The sequence below is a fragment of the Impatiens glandulifera genome, chromosome 3 (genome assembly GCF_907164915.1).
Source record: "Impatiens glandulifera chromosome 3, dImpGla2.1, whole genome shotgun sequence".
Classification (NCBI taxonomy): domain Eukaryota; kingdom Viridiplantae; phylum Streptophyta; class Magnoliopsida; order Ericales; family Balsaminaceae; genus Impatiens; species Impatiens glandulifera.
Window position 1 is genome coordinate 20850616 of NC_061864.1, and position 24078 is coordinate 20874693.

At 37.3% G+C, this 24078-nt stretch overlaps 1 protein-coding gene across 1 annotated transcript; it reads left to right on the plus strand.

Annotated features, from left to right (window-relative positions):
• The first annotated feature begins 12900 nt into the window (after positions 1-12900).
• Positions 12901-21832, plus strand: LOC124929973 (enolase-phosphatase E1-like). The gene is made up of 5 exons (XM_047470349.1): positions 12901-13099; positions 14939-15294; positions 15541-16035; positions 16348-16599; positions 21461-21832. Exons 1-5 carry the CDS (start codon positions 12901-12903, stop codon positions 21830-21832), a joined length of 1674 nt encoding a protein of 557 aa, XP_047326305.1.
• Positions 21833-24078: the final 2246 nt, after the last annotated feature.

Sequence of the window (24078 nt, forward strand, 5' to 3'; positions counted from 1 at the left end):
TGTTGGAGATGAATTTGGAAGATAAAACTTTAATAATGTACCATTTTTGTCTAAAGACAACATACAAATATTTTAAAAGATTTATAGAATTTTATAATTATGAACTAAATTGTTTGGTATGAATTAATAGGTTAGCTATTTGATGATTTAGATGATATAGATGATATTTGTATTATAATATATATATATAATTCGATAAACATGTAGATTAATAATAGAGAAAAATAAAAGAAAGAATAAAAAATATAATGAGATTTGATCAAAGTGCTTATGTCCTCGGGAGTACGGTTGATTATATTAATCTCACCCTTAGAGTTAAAACACTATATAAAATTGTATTTATAGAATAATAAAATATTTTAGGCTCATCTTATTGACACTAAACTTAATTAATATTTGTATATAAGTACATGGACGGACACATAATTTATAGTTGGAATGTGCTTTCAAATTATTTTAATGTGAAATATTTTAAGCTCTCATTGACACTAAACTTAAGTTTTTTTTTTTTTTTTTTATAAAACGAGTTAATAAAAATAAGTTTTACCATTTTTTTAATAATTAGATAAATAACAGTAAATTGTATATTTTTGTAAACTATGAGTGATGTCACAATTTTACTGTAAAAAATAAAAAAAAAAATCAGATGGACCCCTACATATATCCGTCCCTGAATAAGTCACCTACACAATAATCTATATTTTGATAAATATTACATCTCTTAGGAGATAAATCACATACCTCCACATTCGATAAATTCAAGTATTCTTAGAGAATAAGAGCATAGAATTTCAGACACTCAATGTGGGCTAGCCTACCACTATTCATTAGCAACTTAAGACATTCAACAAAGTCGAGCAATTTATAAACTTTTCGGTAGTAACTGCTTTTGTCAACATATCAGATAATTCTCACTAGCGTGAACCGTGTTATATATCACCAGATGCTGTCAATTTTTATTTTTATTTTGTGCAATCTCACATCTATATATTTCTCTAGCATGATACCTCTAATTCTTTGTCAAATAAATGATGCTTTAATTGTATTAAAGTAATTGAACTCCACTTTTGTTCAATATCCAATTTCTTTATTAGCCTATTAAGCTTTATGTTTTTTAGTAGTTTCAACTATTGTCATAATTTTTTAGTTGCGAATAGTGTCACAGTAAATTGAAGTGTTAATTTTCAACATATAGGTTCCCACAAAGAGTAACACAAACTCAGTTGTAGAAATTCGATCATCTATATCACCAACATAGTCTGAATCCACATATCTAATAACTACATAATTAACTCGTTGAACACAAAAAAACAATATCATAACTTGAAGTGTCCTTCAAATACATGAATATCCATTTGATTGATTCTCAATGTTGCTTACATGGTTTTGCCATTAATTTACTAATTTGACTCACAACTTAAACCAAAGCCGGTCGTGTACAAACTATCGCATACAATAAACAACCAACCGCACTTGCATATTGAACATTTGTAATGTCTTCAATATATTTGTTTGTTTTTGGACATTGTTTAGAAAAAAACTTTAAAATGATTTGCTAAAAGAGTGGACATTGACTTCGAATTGTTCATCTCAAACTTGTCTAGTACTTTGTCAACATAGTCCAGTTGAGATAATCACAATTTTTTTGTGCTTCTATCATTGTGAATTTTCATTACGAAATAAAACTTCTGATCAAACTTTCAAACTATCTATATCATGCATATGTTATGCAACAATCAACATATATTCCTCATAAAATAACAGAAAAATAAAAGACTCGTTATCAACGATTTTAACATAAACACAACAATCATACTCACATAGTCTATAGTCAAATTTTAATCATGTAGGAGTCAAACAACTTGTAACACTGTCTTGGAGATTGTTTTAATCCGTACAACAATTTAATTAAATTGCACACTAGATGTTTTATGTCTAGGTTGAATGAACCCTTCTAGTTATTTTATGTAAATTTGCTCCTCCAAATCACAATGTAAGAAGACAATTTTATCATTCATCTGTTCTACATGCAAAACACACTACTAACGTAAGCACTGCCTTGATTGAAGTATGTTTAACCACGGAGAAAATATTTCATCATAATATATCCACTTTTACTACGAAAACTTTTTTACAACAAGTCGAGCCTTAACTTTTCCCTATTTTTTTGATATTATTAAATTTTTTTAATACACCCATTTGTACCCAATTGCTTTCTGACCCCTCAAAAAGCTCAGCTAGCTCTCACGTCTGATTCTTCTGTAAAGACTCCATCTCCTCAACCATCATACTCATCCATTTATATTTTACCTAACTCATAATAGTTTTCTGAAAAATTATCGGATCATTAACATAAATAAGTAGTGCGAACGAAACCGGGTCTTCATAACCAAATATATTAGGACGCTTCACATTAGTGCGTCTTTGTTTATCAATAACTAGAATAACTAGATTGTAGTCTTGTAAACCAATTTATACGTCATTTTTTTTCACTATGTCCCATCAATTTAGAAACATTTTTATCTCATCTTTAAGGGTGATTCGTGCGATCCAAAATTAGTCGGCCCCAAGCCTTACCTTCCTCTCGAACCGAAATGGTAGGCTCGATCCATGCATTTTTTATAAAAATGTTTTTTTAGTCGATTTCTTTACTAAGTTTTGTGGTTTAACTTCTTCTCGAATCTCGAAAACAAGGTGAGGCAACAATTCACTTAAGAGCTGCCTCACCAAAATTGAGATGATGAACCGAAATAGAACTTATCAATAGTTAGACATACTCGTGGGTCTTTTTTTAAGAGTCGACACTTAGTTTGCTTTTAGAGAAACTATGAAAAAAAATTAAAAAATTCTTTTAGGTTCAGTGTTTGGTTATGTGTTAGAAATAATCAGTGGCACTATAGCGCACACGCCCGTCTAAATGGACAATCTTTACTACGAAATAATTGGACTTTTGAAATGTGAAGAATTATTACACTTTTGTTTTAATTTCAAACCTCTGAGTTATTCATTTAAGGATATAGCCTACGTCTAAAGGGGTTACACTAATTTAGTTCCTTAAGGATGTCTATGATATTTGTAGTTTTAGACAAGACTACTAATATAGAATATTTGGCAAAAGATTAATACCGAGAGGACTGAAAGGAAGCACAAATCTGAACATGTCCAAAATTGAAATTTTAAATTATGATAATTTTTATTAATTTTATAAGTTTAGCACAAAAATTAGAAGAAGAAGAATGAATTTGAGTTCTAATATGAAAATTAGATTCCAAGGATTTTGGAATTATTTTGAAAATCTGAAATGAATTTACCAAGGTCAAAGATCAATTTGTTTGAAAAATGCATGAGAATAAGCCTTGGAGGAGTTGGCTAGCATGTGATCATACCCTAGCCTTTACTTTTAAGAAAATCCCTTTCTTGCATTTTGGGCCTTCTTCTTTCTTTATTTCAATTTTTTTTCAAAAAAACAGGTACATGATCCATTAATCCTACTCAAATACATGGCTAAACAACTTTACAAACATAACCAAATCAAAACTCAATATCACAACATCACACACTAGCTAAAACTCAAATTGAAATTTCAAAATTTTCAGCCCAACATTCTAACAAATTCATTTTTTTTACTAGGCCCATCTTCTTAAATATAACATTAGTCAAGTCTTAGATTCAAACTAAATCAAGAACACATAGACGGAGCATAAATTGGAGACTAAAATTCAAACTGAAATAGGTAAAGTTTCTGAAAATAATCAATTCACGATTTAGGCGATTAGGATAATATGATATTATCAAGCTGTAATGAAGAAGAATACAACTGATTTATTTAGGATTTCCTTTTGCCATCAGTTTATAATTAAATTTATTCTATCAAAATTCTCTATAATTTTTAGGGCTACAAGCCTATAATAGAAGGTTGTAAAAGTTCTAAATTAAACTTCATTTCCTCGAATTCTGATTGTTCTAGATTAAAATTCATTCTCTCATATTCGATTTTAGATTAAAATTCATTATCTCACTTAACAAGTTTGTATAAACTTTTAGGATGTCCTGCATTTAATCTCAAATATCTTGCCTTCTCGGTTGATATATTCATCATTTTCGTCACACTATTTTGTTGTGGTATTATGTACTATAAAATGTATAGTCACAAAATTTCTTAAACTGCATATTTGGTACTTTATACCATTATCATATCTTAGATAATTTATTTTTTACATGTCTTCTCTATTTTCTATAACTTGAATTTGGCTATCACGTCAAAAATAAATTGAGACCTTTTTAGATTAATTGTTAATAAAAATCACATAGTACAAAGATCACCAATGACAATTTTCTTGTAGGACCTCAAACGTCGGAATATATAATAAAAAATTATTTATGTATTGATTACCATCTACAAATCTAAATTTATTCTGTTTTCTGAAATTTGCAAAAGTCTAACTTACACGACATCTTTCAATAAATTTATTTTAATTAAATCATTTAACGCTATCATCACTTGACTCAACAGAGTGAACTTCACCTACAATTGTACTCCTCGACAATGTGTATATATTCTATTTAATTTGTACTCCTTTAATCACAATCAATGCATCTTTACTAATTTTAATGGTTTCCAATCTTCATCTGTTTTTTAATAATAATCATTTTCATATAAGTATCCAATGAGATCAAATTTGTTAGATAAATTCAGACCGGTTCAAATAAACCTAACTTAAACAAACTTCCCACGCAGGAACAAGGAACCGGACCGGATGAACAAAAGAAAACCAACTGAAGAAACCGAACCGGTCAAGCTACCAAACCGATCAAGTGTATTCGGAACGTCACCGCACAAAGGAAGGATCGGCCAAAGCTTAAAACCAGATCCATCAAACAGCCGATTATCCACAAGACAAGAATAACCGGAAGAAGTCCGGTTACTTCACTACCAAAAGATATTCGGCCAAGTCAAGTGGCCGACTAGTACAAGAAGACACTTTGGGTATATGTTGAGAATGATACCAAAAGAACAGACTGAATACTTCCATATCCATGCAAGACTGAGGAAAGACTGTAGGCTGCAGAAAACAGTACTACCGGATCCTTCTACTTCGGGATAAGCCAGAAAGAAAATCTTCAAAGTACAGACAACTGTCCAAACAGACAGTGCCTACATTGAGTAAAAGACAAACCCAGCAGGTTTGCTTTACAGACCGGCAGGTCTGAAACAGGATACCAGGTCTGAGATTGACCGTCAGGTCTGAGGAGACGACCGGCAGGTCTGAGACACTGAATCACTGCACCTCTGATCAGCCAATCGGATTCAAGGCAGTGAAATATGACCGTTGGCATATTTCACCTATAAAAGGAGGCAGTTGCAGAAGAGTAAATGCGAGACATACATTGGGATAACAAGAGTTAAGAGCATTTACTACAAGTGATAATAGTGTGGTATTCTAAGAAAGCCTAAGTGTTGAAAGTTAAAGTGTGTTCTACAATTTCGGTGTAAATTGTAAAAGTGTTATCGAGCAGAGAATAAGTCTCGATCGGCTTGTATTTGTATTTCTTAGTGAATATCCTTCTCGCGGTTTCGAGAGGAAGGGGTGACGTAGGAGTTTTATCTCCGAACATCCATAAAATCTGTTGTGTTATTTACTTTCTGTTGGCTTCATTACATAACCGACTAACTTAACCATACCGCTCCAAACCGAATCTATACTAACCATACCAAACATCCAGATTGCCAAAACCGACCCACCATCTCCAAATCTTCATCATCCGAAACCGACCGTGCCTATCATACAAGTGTACCGCTTCAACCTGAAAGCAAACCTCTTCCGCGCTTGAAGCTAGTTCAAGGGTTTGTGACAGGTTGTGTAGTATTGAAACCCCGGTGTTAATCTCTAACCGGATTAACCACCACCCTACGAGCGAGAATCGCTAACCGGTCCAACCCCCGGTCCACCAGCGGCGACCTAGATCCTAACAATTGGTATCAGAGCAGTTAGTTTCAATACTCAAGCAAACATGTATCAGGATAGGCCTCCAATGCTAGAAGGTGATGACTTTGCCAACTGGAAGGCACGCATGCACCTGCATCTAGTCACCTTGGATGATGAAATGGAATCCGTTCTAACCGAAGGACCGATAGTCATTGATAAAGATAGAAAAGAATGGACGGCTGAAGATAGGAGAAGGAACAATCTGGACAACCATGCAAGAAACCGGATCTCCAACAGCGTAGACAGAAACACATACTGCAAGATCAGAGACTGCAAAACTGCGAAGGAGACATGGAACACGGTCATCCAGATCTTTGAAGGAAATGAAAGAACAAGGGAGAACAAAATAATGATGGCTACACAGAAGTTCGAAAGCATCAAAATGAAACCAGGAGAAACCATGAAGGAATACAGTGACCGGTTCACTGGTGTGTTAGATGAACTAGCAACTCTGGGCAAGAAGTATGAGAACAAAGAGGTAGTTATGAAGGCTTTGAGATCTCTTCCAAGTGCCTGGGATATAAAGACAATGGTAATGAGGGAATCAAAGAGCCTACGTAAGATGAAATTATACGATGTATTCGAAGATCTAAAGGCATACGAGTTCGAAATGAAATCTAGAACCGAAGAGGAAGTCTCAGCCTCAACATCAACCAGAGCACTAATCACATCTACAGAACCGACTGTACCTGCTCCTGTACCTACACCTGCCCCGATACCGGCTCCTGCACCTGCACCTATCAGAACAGCCGAACAGTTTACAGAGGACGCCATGGCAATGCTTGCACAGAAGTTTGGGAGGTTCATGAAAAGGAGCCAACCGACAAACAACTACTATGGTGACAAATCCAATGTAAGATGCTACAACTGTAACTGTATGGGACATTTTAAGTGGGAATGCAGGAAACCAAGGAGGGATACCCAGAAACCGGACTATCAGAATGACAGAAACAATTATCAACAAGCCGGTGAGGGAAGTGAGGTACCGAAAGCACTGATAGCCGACGATGGAGGAAGTTTGTGGGCTCGCAGTGACAGCGACGATGAACTCACGTGCCTCATGGCCAATGAGGAACAGGTATTTGACTCTCCCTATGATGAATTTACTAAAGATGAGTTATATGAAGCATTGAATGACATGGTAGAAGAATATAAGAACCTATTGACCATGTTACCCAAACACCTCAACATCAAGCCCGATCCCATAGTACCTATCCCAATAGAACCAGAGGTACCTATCATCACCGAATCGGAAGTCATACAACCTGATGATACCCACACTCTAGAAACCGAGTTAGATCTTAAAACCGAACAACCTAGTGAACCGACTAGAGACCTAACCGAGGAAGAGAATGCCCGATTCCAATATACGATGGCCGCCTATAAGAAATCTAGCGATATAGTAAAGGATATGAATAAACACTATAGGCATCCTCGTTGTAAGCGTGGTCTAGGATACACAGGGAATAGCTCCAAAGACCGAAAACCCATAGAGAAAGCAAGGCTTACAAAAGGAAATCTTCCCTTTATAAAATTTCTTAAGAGCACCTGGACAGCCGAAGAAGAGGAAACCGCATATTATAGGGAAGAGAAGCTAAAATACGATTATGTTGGCCCAACCGATTCATGGTTTGACCTTGAGAAAAGTAAAGCAGAAATCCTCAAATATAAGAAAGATTTTCCTGAGCCACGTAGGTCAAACTATAGATCACCGAATCAAAGACCATCTCCATTTAGGTCATCTGAAGGAAAACCGAAATACACCAGACTAGGTGTAAAAAGGACAGTTAAAACCCTAGCAAAGAAAACTGTCCGGTTCATCAAGGTTTGGATACCTAAGGGACTAATCGCATGTGGACCCAAGTAAATGTGGGTACCAAACAATTGTAAATATGTACATTTTGCAGGATCCAAAGAAACGGCTAGGAAATTCCGAATGGTTCTTGGACAGCGGTTGCTCCAGGCACATGACCGGAAACAGCAATTTGCTAATCGACATCAGATCAGTAACCAGTGCTCCAATTACCTTCGATGACAACTCAAAGGGTAAAACTGTGGGCAAGGGTAAGATTGTCCATGGTAACCTAACCATTGATAATGTACTTTTAGTTGAAAACCTACGTTTTAACCTACTTAGCATTAGTCAGATGTGTGATGCTGGATACACGGTAGAATTCCTTAAACATGCTTGCTTAGTTAAGGACTCTCAAGGTATTGTACTACTAACCGGAAATAGGATAGGTAACATTTATAAGGTAGACTGGAAAACAAGAATAGAACATCCTATATGCATGATAGCTAAGACTGACCAAACCTGGCTATGGCATAAGAGACTAAACCATCTAAACATGAAAACTTTAAACTACATTCGCGGTAAAAAGCTAGTTGAAGGTATTCCTGATATAGTATTTAACCAGGATAAGGTTTGTTCAGCATGCCAGATGGGTAAACAAACTAGGTCATCTTTTAAGAGTAAAGGAAATATTCAATCTAGCCGGTGTCTAGATCTTCTTCACATGGATTTATTTGGACCAATTCAGGTCATTAGCCTAGGAGGCATGCTCTACACCATGGTAGTTATTGATGATTATTCTAGATATACATGGGTGATATTTCTACCATCTAAACGTGAAACTGTATCAAACCTGATCACACTTCTTAAGCGGTTGCAAAATGAAAAATCAACTCGTATCAATAGCATTCGAAGTGATCGAGGTACCGAATTTACTAATAGTACATTAACTGCATATCTTGATGAATCCGGCATTCGACACGAGTTGTCTAGTGCTAGGACTCCTCAACAAAATGGCCTGGCCGAGAGAAGAAACCAGACTCTCAAGGAAGCCGCACGGTCTATGATAGCCGACTCCGGCATTGCTCAGAAATTCTGAGCTGAGGTTATCAACACTGCATGCCATACACAAAACCGGTCTTTAATAAACAGATTTCACAACAAAACACCGTATGAGGTTTATTTTAACAGAGTTCCTAAACTCAAGTACCTCAGGATTTTCGGTTGTAAATGTTACATTCACATAAATGGTAAAACCCAACTCACCGCTTTTGATGCAAAGACCGATACCGGCATCATGCTTGGATACTCGGCAGTAAGTAAAGCATATAGAGTATATAATAATAGAACTGCAACCATGGAGGAAACAATTCACGTTGTTTTCGATGAATCGGTTGAAAGCAACACTGCTTCATGCTTTGATCTACACAACATATTTGAAAATAATGATATTCATTCTGACAGTGAAGATGAGACTCCGGTCTTCAGGCGGTTTGTCCATGACCTAATGGGTAATATTGATACCCAGCCGGATCAAGCTGTCTCACAACAGGAAGCTGACACTTCGGTCCAATCCGAGGAAGTCGGTCGGTCTGACAATCTCGTTCAGCCTACCGACAAGTCTAGCCTTGATCAAACAAACGGCAACCTGGTAGACACTCCTGAACTGAATCTCAAAAGAAATAGTAAACATCCTCCTGAGCAAATTATAGGTGACCCTTCAGAACCTGTTCGAACTAGGAGTCAACTTCTGGAAGGATATTTTAACTCTGCTTTTATATCCCAGATTGAACCGAAAAGAATAGATGAAGCATTGTCAAATCCGGATTGGATCTTGGGAATGCAAGAAGAGCTAAACCAGTTCGAGAGTAGTAAAGTCTGGTACTTAGTTCCCAGACCGAAAGATCAATCGGTCATAGGAACAAGATGGGTATTCAGAAACAAACTCAATGAGGACGGTTTGGTCACGAGGAACAAAGCCAGATTAGTGGCTCAAGGTTACAAACAGGAAGAAGGCATTGACTTTGAAGAGTCATTTGCTCCTGTAGCCAGGATTGAAGCCATTAGGATTTTTCTTGCATTTGCTGCTTTCAAAAATTTCAAAGTTTTTCAAATGGATGTTAAAAGTGCATTTCTGAACGGTGATATACGTGAAGAAGTGTACGTTGAACAGCCACCCGGTTTCAAAAATGCTGCATTTCCAAACCATGTATACCGGCTGAACAAAGCTTTATATGGTCTAAAGCAAGCACCTAGGGCCTGGTATGATACGCTAACCGCATTTTTATTAGAGCATGATTTCACTATCGGTTCGGTGGATAAAACCTTGTTTAAGTTTGAAAAGAATGAACATATCCTACTTGTTCAAATTTATGTAGATGATATTATTTTCGGTTCCACCGATCCAAAGCTCTGTGACAAGTTCTCAAAAATGATGACTGACAAATTTGAAATGAGTATGATGGGAGAATTAAGTTTCTTCCTAGGTCTTCAGGTTAAACAACTCAAGGAAGGAACATTCATCAGTCAACCTAAATATACCAAGGAGCTTCTGAAGAAATTCGGTATGGACACATGCTCCTCGGCGGCCACCCCAATGAGTTCATCCATTAAACTGGACAGAGATGATGAAGGCCAATCAGTAGATCAGATTGCATACCGAGGCATGATCGGTTCCCTGCTGTATCTGACAGCAAGTAGACCGGACATCCTGTTTGCAGTTGGTGTGTGTGGGAGATTCCAAGCAAATCCAAAGCAATCCCACTACACAACCGCAAAGAGGATACTGAAGTATCTAAAAGGCACTCCCGATGTCGGTCTGTGGTATCCAAAAGACTCATCATTTAATCTGACAAGCTATTCAGACGCAGATTATGCAGGATGCAAGATCGACAGGAAAAACACCAGTGGAACATGTCAGTTCCTAGGTGACCGACTGGTGTCATGGCACAGCAAGAAACAGACATCGGTGGCTACATCAACTGCGGAGGCTGAATACTTGGCGGCCGGAAGTTGCTGTTCTCAACTCCTCTGGATCCAACAGCAGTTGAAGGACTTCGGTATTATAGCCGAAGAGTCACCGATCTTCTGTGACAACACAAGTGCCATTGCGATCACCTACAACCCGGTTCTCCACTCCAGAACCAAGCACATCGACATCAGACATCACTTCATCCGAGAGCATGTCACGTTGAAGCATATCCGGCTGGAATACGTACCGACCGATCAACAAGTGGCCGATATCTTCACGAAGCCGCTGCAGGAAGCTAAGTTTTCTCAATTTAGACTTACTCTCGGCTTAACCGACATTAGCCAAATCCTTCCAAAGGATAATTAAAGGGAAATCGGTTCAGACAGACAAACCGATAATTCTTCCTAAGAAGTTGAACTTTGAATCTTCGGGGTGTTTGCGGAAGAACCGCCCAGTCTATCAGAGAAAGTAAACCGACCGGCTACTTGGTGCATGCACCAAATAACCGCATCGGGATGAACAACTGATGTCTGACCGGCTCGGAAGCACGCTACCCCAGATTATTTGAATTTCAAACAGAAGAGGAATAGTTATCAGAGGTTAAAGGTATCTGTTCTGCATCATTGCCTTTTCAGAGTAAACCTGGTCGCGCCTAAAAAGACGTGAAGATCTTTTGATATCTTTCACAGTCCAGGCCTATGACCGACACCTAGACCTGCAAAACTGCCCATTTTATGCAAAGACTCTTATCCTGCGGTTAATACATATCATCTCATTTAATGCCCGGATAATAGATTAGCCCCAAAACCAGTATTTAAAGGAAGCACTCACTCACCAAAATACTCACAAAAACAAAACACTCTCTATCACTAAGGCAAAAATGTCTCTCTTCACAAACATTCTCCAAGTCGACTTCGAATCTTGCTCCGATACCGATCATTATGATGTGTATCGGATGATCAAACAACTGGAAGATACCGGCCTCCAGCATTTTCTGGATGCCAGGCAAACAATCTACCCTGAATTAGTGTTGGAATTCTACTACAATGCCAGGGTATACCGGGGAACACCCCACTTCGATGCCCACATCCAATCAAAGGTTGGGGGTATTCTCTTTGACTTCACCGAGCAGGACTTCGCTCGGTGCTTCGATCTGCCCAAACAAGGGCTAACAGACCTAAACCCTCCGGCCGATATTAAGGCCGAGGTCTCTCTCTCTCTTGCCCGGTCAGATGAGCCTGTTGATGACCATGGCTCTAAATCTCTTCTGAGGGCTGAGTATCAGCTTCTCAATGACATAATAGGAAGAGGCATCTTTGGAAAAGATGTCACCAACACATACTGCGCGGCAACGTTCAACATGATGGCGGCCATCATCACCAGAACGCCAGTCAACTGGTCTAGGGTACTGTTTGACGTCCTTATTTGGATAATCGGCACCCGGTCAGTGGCCTTTGTTCCCCAGATAAGTCGACTTTTTGAGGAACTTGGAGTTCCAACCTGTCCCGGCGAAGGTTTGAACCATGGTCAGGTGTTCACCAGAGAAGTCATCGACCCATTCTATAATCGGTCTGAAAGAGAGTGGAGGAGGAGAAACTTCAATCCCCCTCGTGATGCTAATTCCCGCGCTCGCTAAGTCACGCCTTCCTGCATCCGGTCGTTTTGCAGCATGTACCGGATGCATTCTTAACCAACTCCAATTTGATCATATCGGTTTCACCCACGTCTCCTTCGGCTTTATTTGTGCCTTTTCTTGACTTCATCATTTATGTATGTCATTTTCGGTATTGTCTCTACCATTTTCGGTATCTATCTAATCAATATCGGTTATGTGTTAAATGCATTTAATGAGATAATCCCATTTAATAAGATAACTCCCAACCACCCGCATATTTAATTTCCAACTAATCTGGTCACTTCCCAACTAACACTTACCTCGAGCCTTGCAATCTGACGCTTCCCCATGCATCATTAAAAGGGAAAGATTCTCTTCCTTAATAAAACAAAACAGACCATCAATGCACAGATTTTCCCTCCAAAACCGATCCTATATAAGGAGCCAATCTCCCTTCATTTTATCACATCCAAAAGTGCAAAACACTTGTATTCATCTTGAACATCTCTTGAATCTCTCTCTCAATATCATAATCATGTCGAGCCGATCTTTGGGAAATTTCCTAAGCGTCGATTTCAACTCATGTATGGCAGAATGGGACTATGACCATCCAAAGAAACACATGTTTGAAAGCCTTATTGTCACCGGTCTTCAAACCTTCCTCGAAGAATCCGGTCCTATTCTGATTGAAGATGTCAAGGAATTCTTCAGAAATGCCTGCAACTGGGGCGATCGTATTGTCACCACTGTAAGGAATCATACCTTCCGGCTTGATGAAGCCGAATTTGCCACCCTCTTCAATCTGCCCAAAGAAGGGTTCTCTGATTTCCCAACCATGGAGGGACTTGATGAATACTACTATGGGTTACGCTGTTCTGCCACCCTTGATCCGGTGGAAACCCATGGGTTAAAAACCCGCCTCGGTCGTAGTACTCAGCTACTTCTTGAGATTGTCACTCGATCCATTCTGTGCCAATCTCCAAATCAGCGGTATTCAAAGAATACCTACAACATCATGACCCACATCTACCACCAAACGCCCATCAATTGGTCAGCGGTCCTCTTTCAAAACTTGAGGAATATGGTGCTGACCAAGAAAGGTCTCGGCTTTGCACCTCACATCAGCAAGTTGATTCTCAAGTACCGGCCAGATTTTGGACCGGGCACGCCGGCATCCCCCTCAAACATTCTTGATGCAGATGCGGTGGTGGAAAAGTATTCCAGAATGGTGCTTACTGCTTAAATGTTTATCTTTCGTATCATTCTATCGGTTTTCTCTATGTACTCTTTCGTATCGGTCTCTTGAATAAAATATCGTTTCAGTTTCAATGACCGTGTCTCTCTACTCTTTGCGCATTTATCTAAGTAACCGAATATTAACTCGTTCTTATCCGGTTTCATAAAATCTGATCAAAACTGTTAATCGAAATGTCTGATTAGACTTAGAAACCGATTATTCATTCGGTCTCAAAGAAAAGAAAGCGTCATCCATGACATAGGCTAAGTGTTTTGGAGGGAAAATTCCCGCTCAAAATTGCCGCCCACAGTTTTCGGTTTCCCGCCCATAGTTTGGCGTACTTTTACCTTGGAGGGAAAATTCCCGCCCATTCATGATGGGACGGTTGGGCTTCCAAACCGTGACTATAAAAGGGGGCCTTCGATCATTTCTTTCATTCTCACGCGAATTCACTTTATCTCTCTAACTTTTCTAAACTCTTTGAAGCCGTTTTCCCTCATTCTCAAACTCTTCAACATGGGTCGTGATTCGGCGCTGTTCAAACTATACTCTCAAGTGGATTTCGAGGAAATCCGGCAGAATGGGACGACCGAAGCGAAGGACGTTATTGATAAGCTGATTAAGACCGGTCTGGGATATTTCCTAGGCGGTCCTCACGTAATTTATAAGGAAGCGGTCGAAGAATTCTTCAACACCGCAAGCGTCTCCTACGACAGGATCATCGCAACGGTTTGCGGTTCCCAAATCGAGATCACCGAAGCTTTGGTGGCCGAAAGCTTGCGTCTCCCAACAACTGGCCAGGATGCAAAGGCAGAAATAGACAATGACACCTTTGAGACAGCGTGCCGATTCTTATCGGCAACCACTGAGCCGATCACGACATCCGGAAGTAAAAATATGCTGAAGCCGGAATATATCCCGGCATGTGACGTTTTCGCCAGGGCGATACTGGCAAGGGGAGGAAACTTCAGCAACCTCACCAAAGACAAAATCAAGATGATAATCGGTCTGCTGGAAGGAAAAGAGGTTAACTGGGCAAGAGCAGTGTTCGGCAATCTCATGGACATGGTGAAACCGGATTCAACCCGGTCATGGGGATATGCCGTACCCCTCGGTAAGATCTTCATTCACTTGAACCTCAACGTCGGTCCCGGTGTTGAGCTAATAAAACGTTGCATCATTCGATCGAGGCAATTTCTTCCAAGAACGCAGTCGGCCTCCAGTTCCACAGGTGGCCGAAAGAAGAAAGCCGCAAAGAAAGATGCCCCGGCAAAAGCAAAGACCGGAGGAAAGAGGAAAGAAAAGATAACTTTCGAAGACCCACCGCAACAAACAGAGGATGAGGAGTGGGCCCCTGAGGAAACCGACCCGGAGAGGACCGAAGATGAAACGGTCCATGACGACGATCATTCGGCTCGGAGTCCGAACGATGCCGAACAAAGCGCTAATCCTGAAACCACCGAGGGTGAAGAAGGGGGCGATACAGGAGCCAATGATGAAGGCCACGACAGGGAAGAGGCCGACGAAGCCGAGGCCGAAAGACTAGCCCAGAATATCTTTCACGGCATCAACAAGCGAGACGAGGACGTCATAGACTTATATTTGGAGTGGCATGAGTACCGGTTCAATACAAAGTATAGAGATATCCTACCGAACTCCCCGCAACAGGATTGCATCGCCAGATTGGAGGAAGTAGAGGACATGATCTTCCGCCTCACAAAATCCAACACAATTCAGGAGGTACAATGCCGAACTTGCCTCCTGATACCGAGAAGCCACCTTCGGAAATTAAAAAGGCGCATCAGAAAGATTAAGGAAGAATATGCCGAAGGGGGATCGGTGTCTACCATAGCGCCGCGAGTATTATCAAAGCTTGAAAAGGGCAAACTGGAAATACGTCAAGAAATAGAGCGGCTGGAAGCAATATGCAACCAAAAGCAAGTACCGGTCTACACCGCTCCGGTAATCGAAGAATTTCCAGTTGACTGCCCAACACCTTCAAGAGAGGAAGTTGAGACACCAAGGGATATTGAGGCACCGATGCAAGAAGACGTTGAGGTACCGACTTCAAAAATTGTTGAGGTACAAATTTTAGAAGATGTCGAGGTACCAATCTCAGAAATTGCGGCAACGAACTTGGAGGATGCGGTCACATTAGAACCTCCTAATGAGAATGCTGCACTGATAGACTCCAGTGAGAGAGCCGATCCTGATCCCACCGAGCAATCAATTCCCTCTCCACCACCGGAAGCCACCGCATCGGCTCCTCCTAAAGAACAGATTGAAGACCGGCTCCAAAAGTTTGAAGCATCTGTTTCGGGGAGGATTGATGACCAACTTAAGAAGTTTGAAATGTCCATATCAGGGCAGATTGAAGACCGGCTTCAGCAGCTTGACGCATCCATTTCAGAGCGGATCGATGACCGCGTTCAAGTACACGAAGTATCCAAGTTTCAACCGCTCAAGGATAGTTGCAATAAAATATTTGATTCGGCCCTGCAGTTCGCCGATGTGACAAAAAAGCTTATGGATCAACATCAAGCACGCCTAGCAGAACTCAGCACCGGACTATGGGAAGAGGCCGGTGAACGCGAAAATTGTGTTCAGCGAACCGCAGCTCTGGAGGCTATGACCTCAGCCTTAAAGAAGGATTTCGAACGGGTCGACGCGACAATCGACCGGGTCTCGGTATTGGAAAAGAAAAACGAAGATCTCGTGGCCGAAGTAAAGGCACTTACTGCACAGATGGCCGAAATCCTAAAAGCTAAGGAAAACGCAGATGCCGCGGCTATAGAGGCTGATGCTCTAGTGGCTAAAAAGGTCCAGGATGCGCTGGACGTCGAAGCTAGCAAAGATAAAGGGGCGCCGCGTTCGTCTCAACTGACCGAAGCAGATTTGGAAGCCGAAAGAATAAGAAGAGCCGAGATCTTATATCCAGGGTATGCTGAAAAAGTGGCAAGTCAGGCTGCGGAGGATGCCGCACGGTTGGAAAGGGAGGCACGAAGGCTGGCGGGCTATGAAACGGAAAACGAGAAAAAGAAGAAGGCGGCCGCCTCCGCTTCAGCACCGACAAAAAGAAAGAGGCCGGCTCCTAAGAAAGTTCGGATAGTCGAGATGCTAAATGAAATATCTGACCCAGTTGCTACGGGTACTTCGCAGCAAGCCGACCTAGTTGAAGACGAAGTCGAAGAACAGCTGCGGTCCCGGTCTAAAAGACCACGACCCTCCCAACAGACCAGGCAACCGCAACCGCAACCGAAGAAAAAGAAAAGCGCCTACGAATTCACGGACTCGGAATAGGGACTATCCTTCCTTTTCTTATTTGCCTTAGTATTTATGCTTTGTCTTTTCCGGTTATCTATAAATATATATAAAGTTATTTTTGAATACCGGCCTTATTTTGCATTTCTACATGATTTTGATAATTTTAAATAAAATAATCAAAAAGGGAGAAATTGTTAGATAAAAGATAAAGACTCTTCCAAAACTCCTCCCTCAAAATTTTTCGAAAAATTCTCTAAGTCCTTTTCAAAAACCGGCCAAACAAAACAACCGGCCTACGGTTGCAAACTTACATGATTTTGATAATTTTAAATAAAATAATCAAAAAGGGAGAAATTGTTAGATAAATTCAGACCGGTTCAAATAAACCTAACTTAAACAAACTTCCCACGCAGGAACAAGGAACCGGACCGGATGAACAAAAGAAAACCAACTGAAGAAACCGAACCGGTCAAGCTACCGAACCGGTCAAGCTACCAAACCGATCAAGTGTATTCGGAACGTCACCGCACAAAGGAAGGATCGGCCAAAGCTTAAAACTAGATCCATCAAACAGCCGATTATCCACAAGACAAGAATAACCGGAAGAAGTCCGGTTACTTCACTACCAAAAGATATTCGGCCAAGTCAAGTGGCCGACTAGTACAAGAAGACACTTTGGGTATATGTTGAGAATGATACCAAAGGAACAGACTGAATACTTCCATATCCATGCAAGACTGAGGAAAGACTGTAGGCTGCAGAAAACAGTACTACCGGATCCTTCTACTTCGGGATAAGCCAGAAAGAAAATCTTCAAAGTACAGACAACTGTCCAAACAGACAGTGCCTACATTGAGTAAAAGACAAACCCAGCAGGTTTGCTTTACAGACCGGCAGGTCTGAAACAGGATACCAGGTCTGAGATTGACCGTCAGGTCTGAGACACTGAATCACTGCACCTCTGATCAGCCAATCGGATTCAAGGCAGTGAAATGCATATTTCACCTATAAAAGGAGGCAGTTGCAGAAGAGTAAATGCGGGACATACATTGGGATAACAAGAGTTAAGAGCATTTACTACAAGTGATAACAGTGTGGTATTCTAAGAAAGCCTAAGTGTTGAAAGTTAAAGTGTGTTCTACAATTTCGGTGTAAATTGTAAAAGTGTTATCGAGCAGAGAATAAGTCTCGATCGGCTTGTATTTGTATTCCTTAGTGAATATCCTTCTCGCGGTTTCGAGAGGAAGGGGTGACGTAGGAGTTTTATCTCCGAACATCCATAAAATCTGTTGTGTTATTTACTTTCTGTTGGCTTCATTACATAACCGACTAACTTAACCATACCGCTCCAAACCGAATCTATACTAACCATACCAAACATCCAGATTGCCAAAACCGACCCACCATCTCCAAATCTTCATCATCCGAAACCGACCGTGCCTATCATACAAGTGTACCGCTTCAACCTGAAAGCAAACCTCTTCCGCGCTTGAACCTAGTTCAAGGGTTTGTGACAAGTTGTGTAGTATTGAAACCCCGGTGTTAATCTCTAACCGGATTAACCACCACCCTACGAGCGAGAATCGCTAACCGGTCCAACCCCCGGTCCACCAGCGGCGACCTAGATCCTAACAAAATTTATTTTCACTTTTAAGTATATGCCTAATATTACAAAAGTTCTAACAATATCATCAAACATCTTAACTTTGACTCAGAATGTCAATAATAATACAACATTCATTGTCACTTAAATTAACAAAGTCAAGGGTCTTCTTTGTTAGACGTTATGTGATGAGAACATCCTGAATCATGAATCAATCCATTCTTGAATTGACTGTATGTATCGAAGTCACTCTCGAGAACTTTAGCCGATCGAATCTCGTTATATTTTGTGTTATTTTTTTGTTTTCTCTCTTTTTTTTAGTTTAAATGGTTACTCTAATCAATATTTGAAATCAGAGTTTCGTTGAGATTTAACCTAAACTAATTAAAGAGGAAGTAATTATGTATGCATTCGGGTTTTGATTTAAAAAATTGATTGACAGCAATAGTGGAGAAAAATGATAAAACTTGCTTGACTAGTCGAAACTTCTGGACAAACACATATTTTCAGCAGCGGTAACAAAAAAATAGACCTCTTTAATTTATAATTTATTTATCAATGAATGATTTAAACTTATTTCTCTCTAATGTCGTCACTTACTACTATTATCTTCTCTCTCCCACTTTTTTCAACAAACAAATAGTAAAGTTACAACTTTTATTCTTTTATCAATTTAAGAATGAAATCTGAAATTTTTTTTCTCTCCGTCTATCAATTTATTTTTAGTAAAAAAGAGAAAATCAAAAATATTAATTTTAGCTTTTCACCTCTTAACAAAAGAAGAGACATACTTCTTATTGCCACGGCTGAAAATTCGTTATCGTCCGAAATCTTCGACTAGATAAGCAAACTTCACCATTTTTCTCTATCACCATTTTTCTCTATTTCATTCAGGTTTTAAATCAAAACCTGAACGTAAAACACAATATCTTTCACTCGAATTAGTTTATGTTAAAATTTTAATGATGCTCAAATATCAATGGTTAGTTCTAATAACTACGCAAACTAATAAAATAGAGAAAATAAAAAGAAGAACACGAAATATAATGAGGTTCGATTAAAGTGTTTATGTCATTGGTAATGCCGTCAATTTTATTAATCTTACTCTTATTACGTATATGCTATATATATAAATTAAGAGGTCATAAATTAATACAAAGATTAAACTACTCTGGACTTACTCAATCTAACTTTAAATTGACTTTAAATTGGGTATATAAACAAAGTATATATATATATATAAATTAATAAATTTATTAACATTTTTTAATTCAAATTCTCACTCACCTAACATTTTAAAAATATTTCCAATTAAGTTATAATGATGTTTTTCTATTATCAATAATACAAGTATTTAATCAATTTAACATGATTTAAGATTCCTTGGTTGAGTACCTATTTAATGAACAATATTGTAAGTTCAAACTAGATGTTCAAGATTTGATAGACATTTTAATTTATTTATAAGTGAGTAACTTTTTCTAGTAAGTGAATAGAACAATTACAAAATAAGTCATACAATAATATTAATTGACATAAACTTAGTAAAAACAAAAGATTTACAATAACACATCAATATGAAACAAAATGGATTGCTTTGCAATGGGGATTGGATTTAGATAGAAGATAATCTAATGGTGGATAAAAACTCCATAATCCATTAAAAAAAGTTAAATTATTCAAAATAAAGCATAAAATGAGAACCAACAACAAAACTTAAGTTCAAATATCATCAAGTGTCTTCCCTAATAGATAAATATTTCAAATTCAACTTTGACAAAAAATAATTGAATAAAATTTGAAGTGATTTAATATTCAAACTTCTAAAGGGGTTATTTCCATTTAAATTTAACATCCTCTCATATTTTGTTGTGGGACAACAATTTTGTAAGTAAGTTGTAAACATATTTTTTAATGGATCCCTTCATGTTATTAATTCTATCTTTATCTTGAACCATTATGTACAAGTATTAATAATGTTTACCCAAAAAAAAATCACAATCTTGGTAATCAAGTTTTGATGCAAATTCAAACCTTAAGTTTAAATATCACTTCCTGAATCATAAAAATATTTTTTTTTATCTACGAGTTTGAAAAATCTGACTCTTTTTTTTTAAAAATTCGAAAACGTGAGAGGAACTAATTTCAAGTTTATAAAAAGTGGTTTGGTAGACAACTCCATAATTTACCATATCGTCGAATCTGTAAGAGATTGATAGTTTTTTAATGTAAATTATGTCATAGGCCTATTTTTAACTTTTTCAATATTAATTGACCTCAGGAAGTCGCCACCTAATTTTAAAAATTAAGAAATTAAGAGAGTGAGTTCTGCGTTTGGTTACATGTGGGAATAAACAAATGTAGAATTAATTTTATTCGTTTTTTAAATTCCTTACGCTTTTACGATTTAGAATTTTCCATTTTAACATTCAAAGGGTTTGCATTAGATAAAAGACAAAGAAGGAATAAACAAAGACAAAACTTAAAGAAAAACAAGAAAAACCTAAACAAATAATGCACAAATAAAGTTATTCTAAAAATCAAAACTAAGCAAATTATTGATCAAAATTTAATTGGCTTAAGTCTAGGTTGATTTTTAAGAACTTTATTGAAGTGAATTATATAAAGGCCCTAAAATTTTATTTTTTGGGTTTTATAAAAATTTGTAGTTCAAGAGAACTCATAAAAGAGAAAAAAAAATCATAAGTCTAAGTTATGACTAGGTTCAATTTTAGTTAAGGGTTTAATTTTAAAATTTATTCTAACATATGATCAAACAAGCCACAAACTCTTACCTAAGCAAATAAAAAAAAGTCAACCAAAAAACCATAAGTCTAAAAATAAAAAATAAATAAATAAAAATGGGCTATGGTTAAGCCTCCACGGTCAAAGACTTAGCCCTCGGTCAAGAATTGGACTTGACTCGGTCGGAGGCGGCCAACGTTAGTGTTCGGTCAGTAGCAGCAAGCATCAGTAGTCTTTGGTCGCCAGGTGCAACAATCGTCGGACTTCGGTCAACAACAACAATCATCGGTCGCCAAGTGCAGTAGGCGTCGGTTTTTGGTCAGTAGAAGCAAACAACAAGAGTCCCAAGTCACTAGATGCAGCAAGCGTCGATCTTTAGTCAGCAACAACAATCCTCGGTCGCCAACTATAGCAGACATTGATCTTCGGTTAGTAGCAATAAGCAACAACAGTCCTTGGTCGCCAGGTGCAACAAACATGGGTCTTCGGTCAGCAACAGCAAACAGCGGCAGTCCTCGGTCGACAGATGCAACAAGCATTAGTCTTCGGTCGACAACATCATCAACAACAGTTTTCGGTCGCCATATGCAATCAACATCGGTCCTTGGCCAGCAGTAGCTTACACTTTCGGTCCTAAACATGCAATATGTCCTTTTTTGGTGCAATTATAGTCCAAAGAGGCTAATAAAAGAAATAAATTAAATCCTAAGGGATGTCTAAAGGAGTCGGGTGTGACAAAAGGTTAACTCGGGGTTAAGTTTTCTCGGTCAGGTAAAGGGTCTTGGGTCTAGTTTGAAGGTCCTGAGCGTGAGGAAAACCAGCACAGGCGCATAGTCAAGCTAGTTTTCTCGGTCTTGTGTGCACAACAGTGTCCAGAAGCGCTGGAAGCGTCGGGAAGGCGTCGACCTCTATGTGTAGAGAAGCTCCTCAGTCGGCTGGCACCCGCGTACGCTCCAGGGTGCATATTTCTCGGTCGGAGGCTCTTCCAGTACATCCAAGGGCTAGTTTCTCCGGTCCTAAACGTCGTTGATCGACATAAACCCACTGGTTTTCTTTTGTTAGACTTACTCTCAGTTATTTAACTAATTGGTGATCCAAATGGATCCCAAACTAAATGAAAGTTTCTAATTATGTAATTAACACATTTATAAATAAGTATATAAAGTAAAATCATAAATCTAACATCATAAAATATATATATATATATAAAAGTTAAGCAAATCAAAACAGAATGTTCATTTTTTAGCTTTTAAGATTTATTTTTTGAAATGGCCAATTCAAGGCCGGTTTTGTTTTTCTTTTATATCCTAAGTTGGAATACTTTAATTTTACATTTTATTTATGTTTTTCTTTGTATTTTACTCAATTTTTTAATATTACATATGAAAGTGAAAAGAAATTAAAGCAAAACAGAAGGTAATTATAAAATCATGCCAACACTAATTCTATGTTATAGACAAATAAAAATAAAAATAAACAAAAGGGATCAAGAGAGCTTACAAAGGGGCTACTCCTTAGATCTTATAAGAGAGCTGTAAACTCTTAGCAAGAGACTTAAGACACAACCACACTAGTTGGTGCTCTTGCTTAGGTTTTGAAAGTGAGAAGTTTTGTGGAGAAATAGAAAGGATAGGGGCACTTGAGAGTGAAAAAAGAGTAGGATTTTATAAAGTGTTAAGGGATGATATTTATATGGAATTCATAAAGGAAACTCTAAGACTCAAGACCCATCTAACAAACTTGACGGTTAGAATGAAGTTCCATTTTAAAATATGTCAAAATATTTTAAATGAAGCATTCTCTACTTGACATGTCACTAAATGTTAAGTTTTATCTAATTTGATTAATTATCTAAAACAACTAATCTAATTTAATTAACAAAATAATGAAAATATACTTGGAATATTAAAAAAAAAACTTATAAAATATGTTAAATATATATTTTGTAATTTTATTTTATAAATACCCAAATTAATTAATTAAATAAAACCTTGAATATTTTAAGTGTAATAATTTTTCTTAATATTATAACACAAATTATTACCTTAACTTATTAAAGTCCAAAATCAAATTTTCTTGAAAATTTAATTATTTCAAAAATAATTGTTTATAAACTATAAAAAATGAGGGTAAAAAATGAGTGTCTACAAATCATACTTTTAATATTTTAGAAAACAAATTTTAAACTAATAATATTTTTATATTAAATTTATGATTATATATATATATATAATTTTTTTAATAAAATAAATTTGAATGATATGTCATTTCTGTTTAAGAGATTCTAATTGAAAATAGAACAATTGTCTCCCACAATTTTAATCTAAATTAGAGTAAATTATAATTTTAGACATCTATTTTCAAATCACACAATAATAATAATAATAATAAATTAATATCACTTATTTAAGTATTGAATTACTATTAAATTTTTAGAGAATTCAATTTTTTGATTCGCAAAATTGAATAGTTAAATTAATAATATTGATGTTTTATTTATTTGTAATAAATAGCCATAATCTAATATTTTTTATTTTAGTTTAGTTTAAGACTAGATTTAAAAAATTTTAAAAATTTTGTAGAATTCAATTTTAATATTATTTTAAAAAATTCATTTATTAAAATATTAAATATCTTACCTTATTTTTATAAAAAATTAATTTTAGTTACTAAAAGAAACATTATAGATTTATAACTTATCTTATTTTTATAAAATTTAATTTTAGTTACTAAAAAAAACATTATAGATTTATAATAATACAACCATTTATAACCCATCATCAATCAAGTTCTTAAATAAATAAAAAATATATAAAAAAAAAAAAAAATTGCATTTCTCATAAATTCGATAAGAATTATGGAAT

Bases quoted from the DNA above. Each gene is read 5' to 3' on its own strand.
- LOC124929973 (XM_047470349.1), top strand. From the start codon at position 12,901: ATGTCGAGCCGATCTTTGGGAAATTTCCTAAGCGTCGATTTCAACTCA. The intron at 16,036-16,347 runs GTACACGAAGTA...CTTACTGCACAG, and splicing joins GGATCGATGACCGCGTTCAA to ATGGCCGAAATCCTAAAAGC. The intron at 16,600-21,460 runs GCACGAAGGCTG...TTTGGTCGCCAG, and splicing joins CCGCACGGTTGGAAAGGGAG to GTGCAACAATCGTCGGACTT.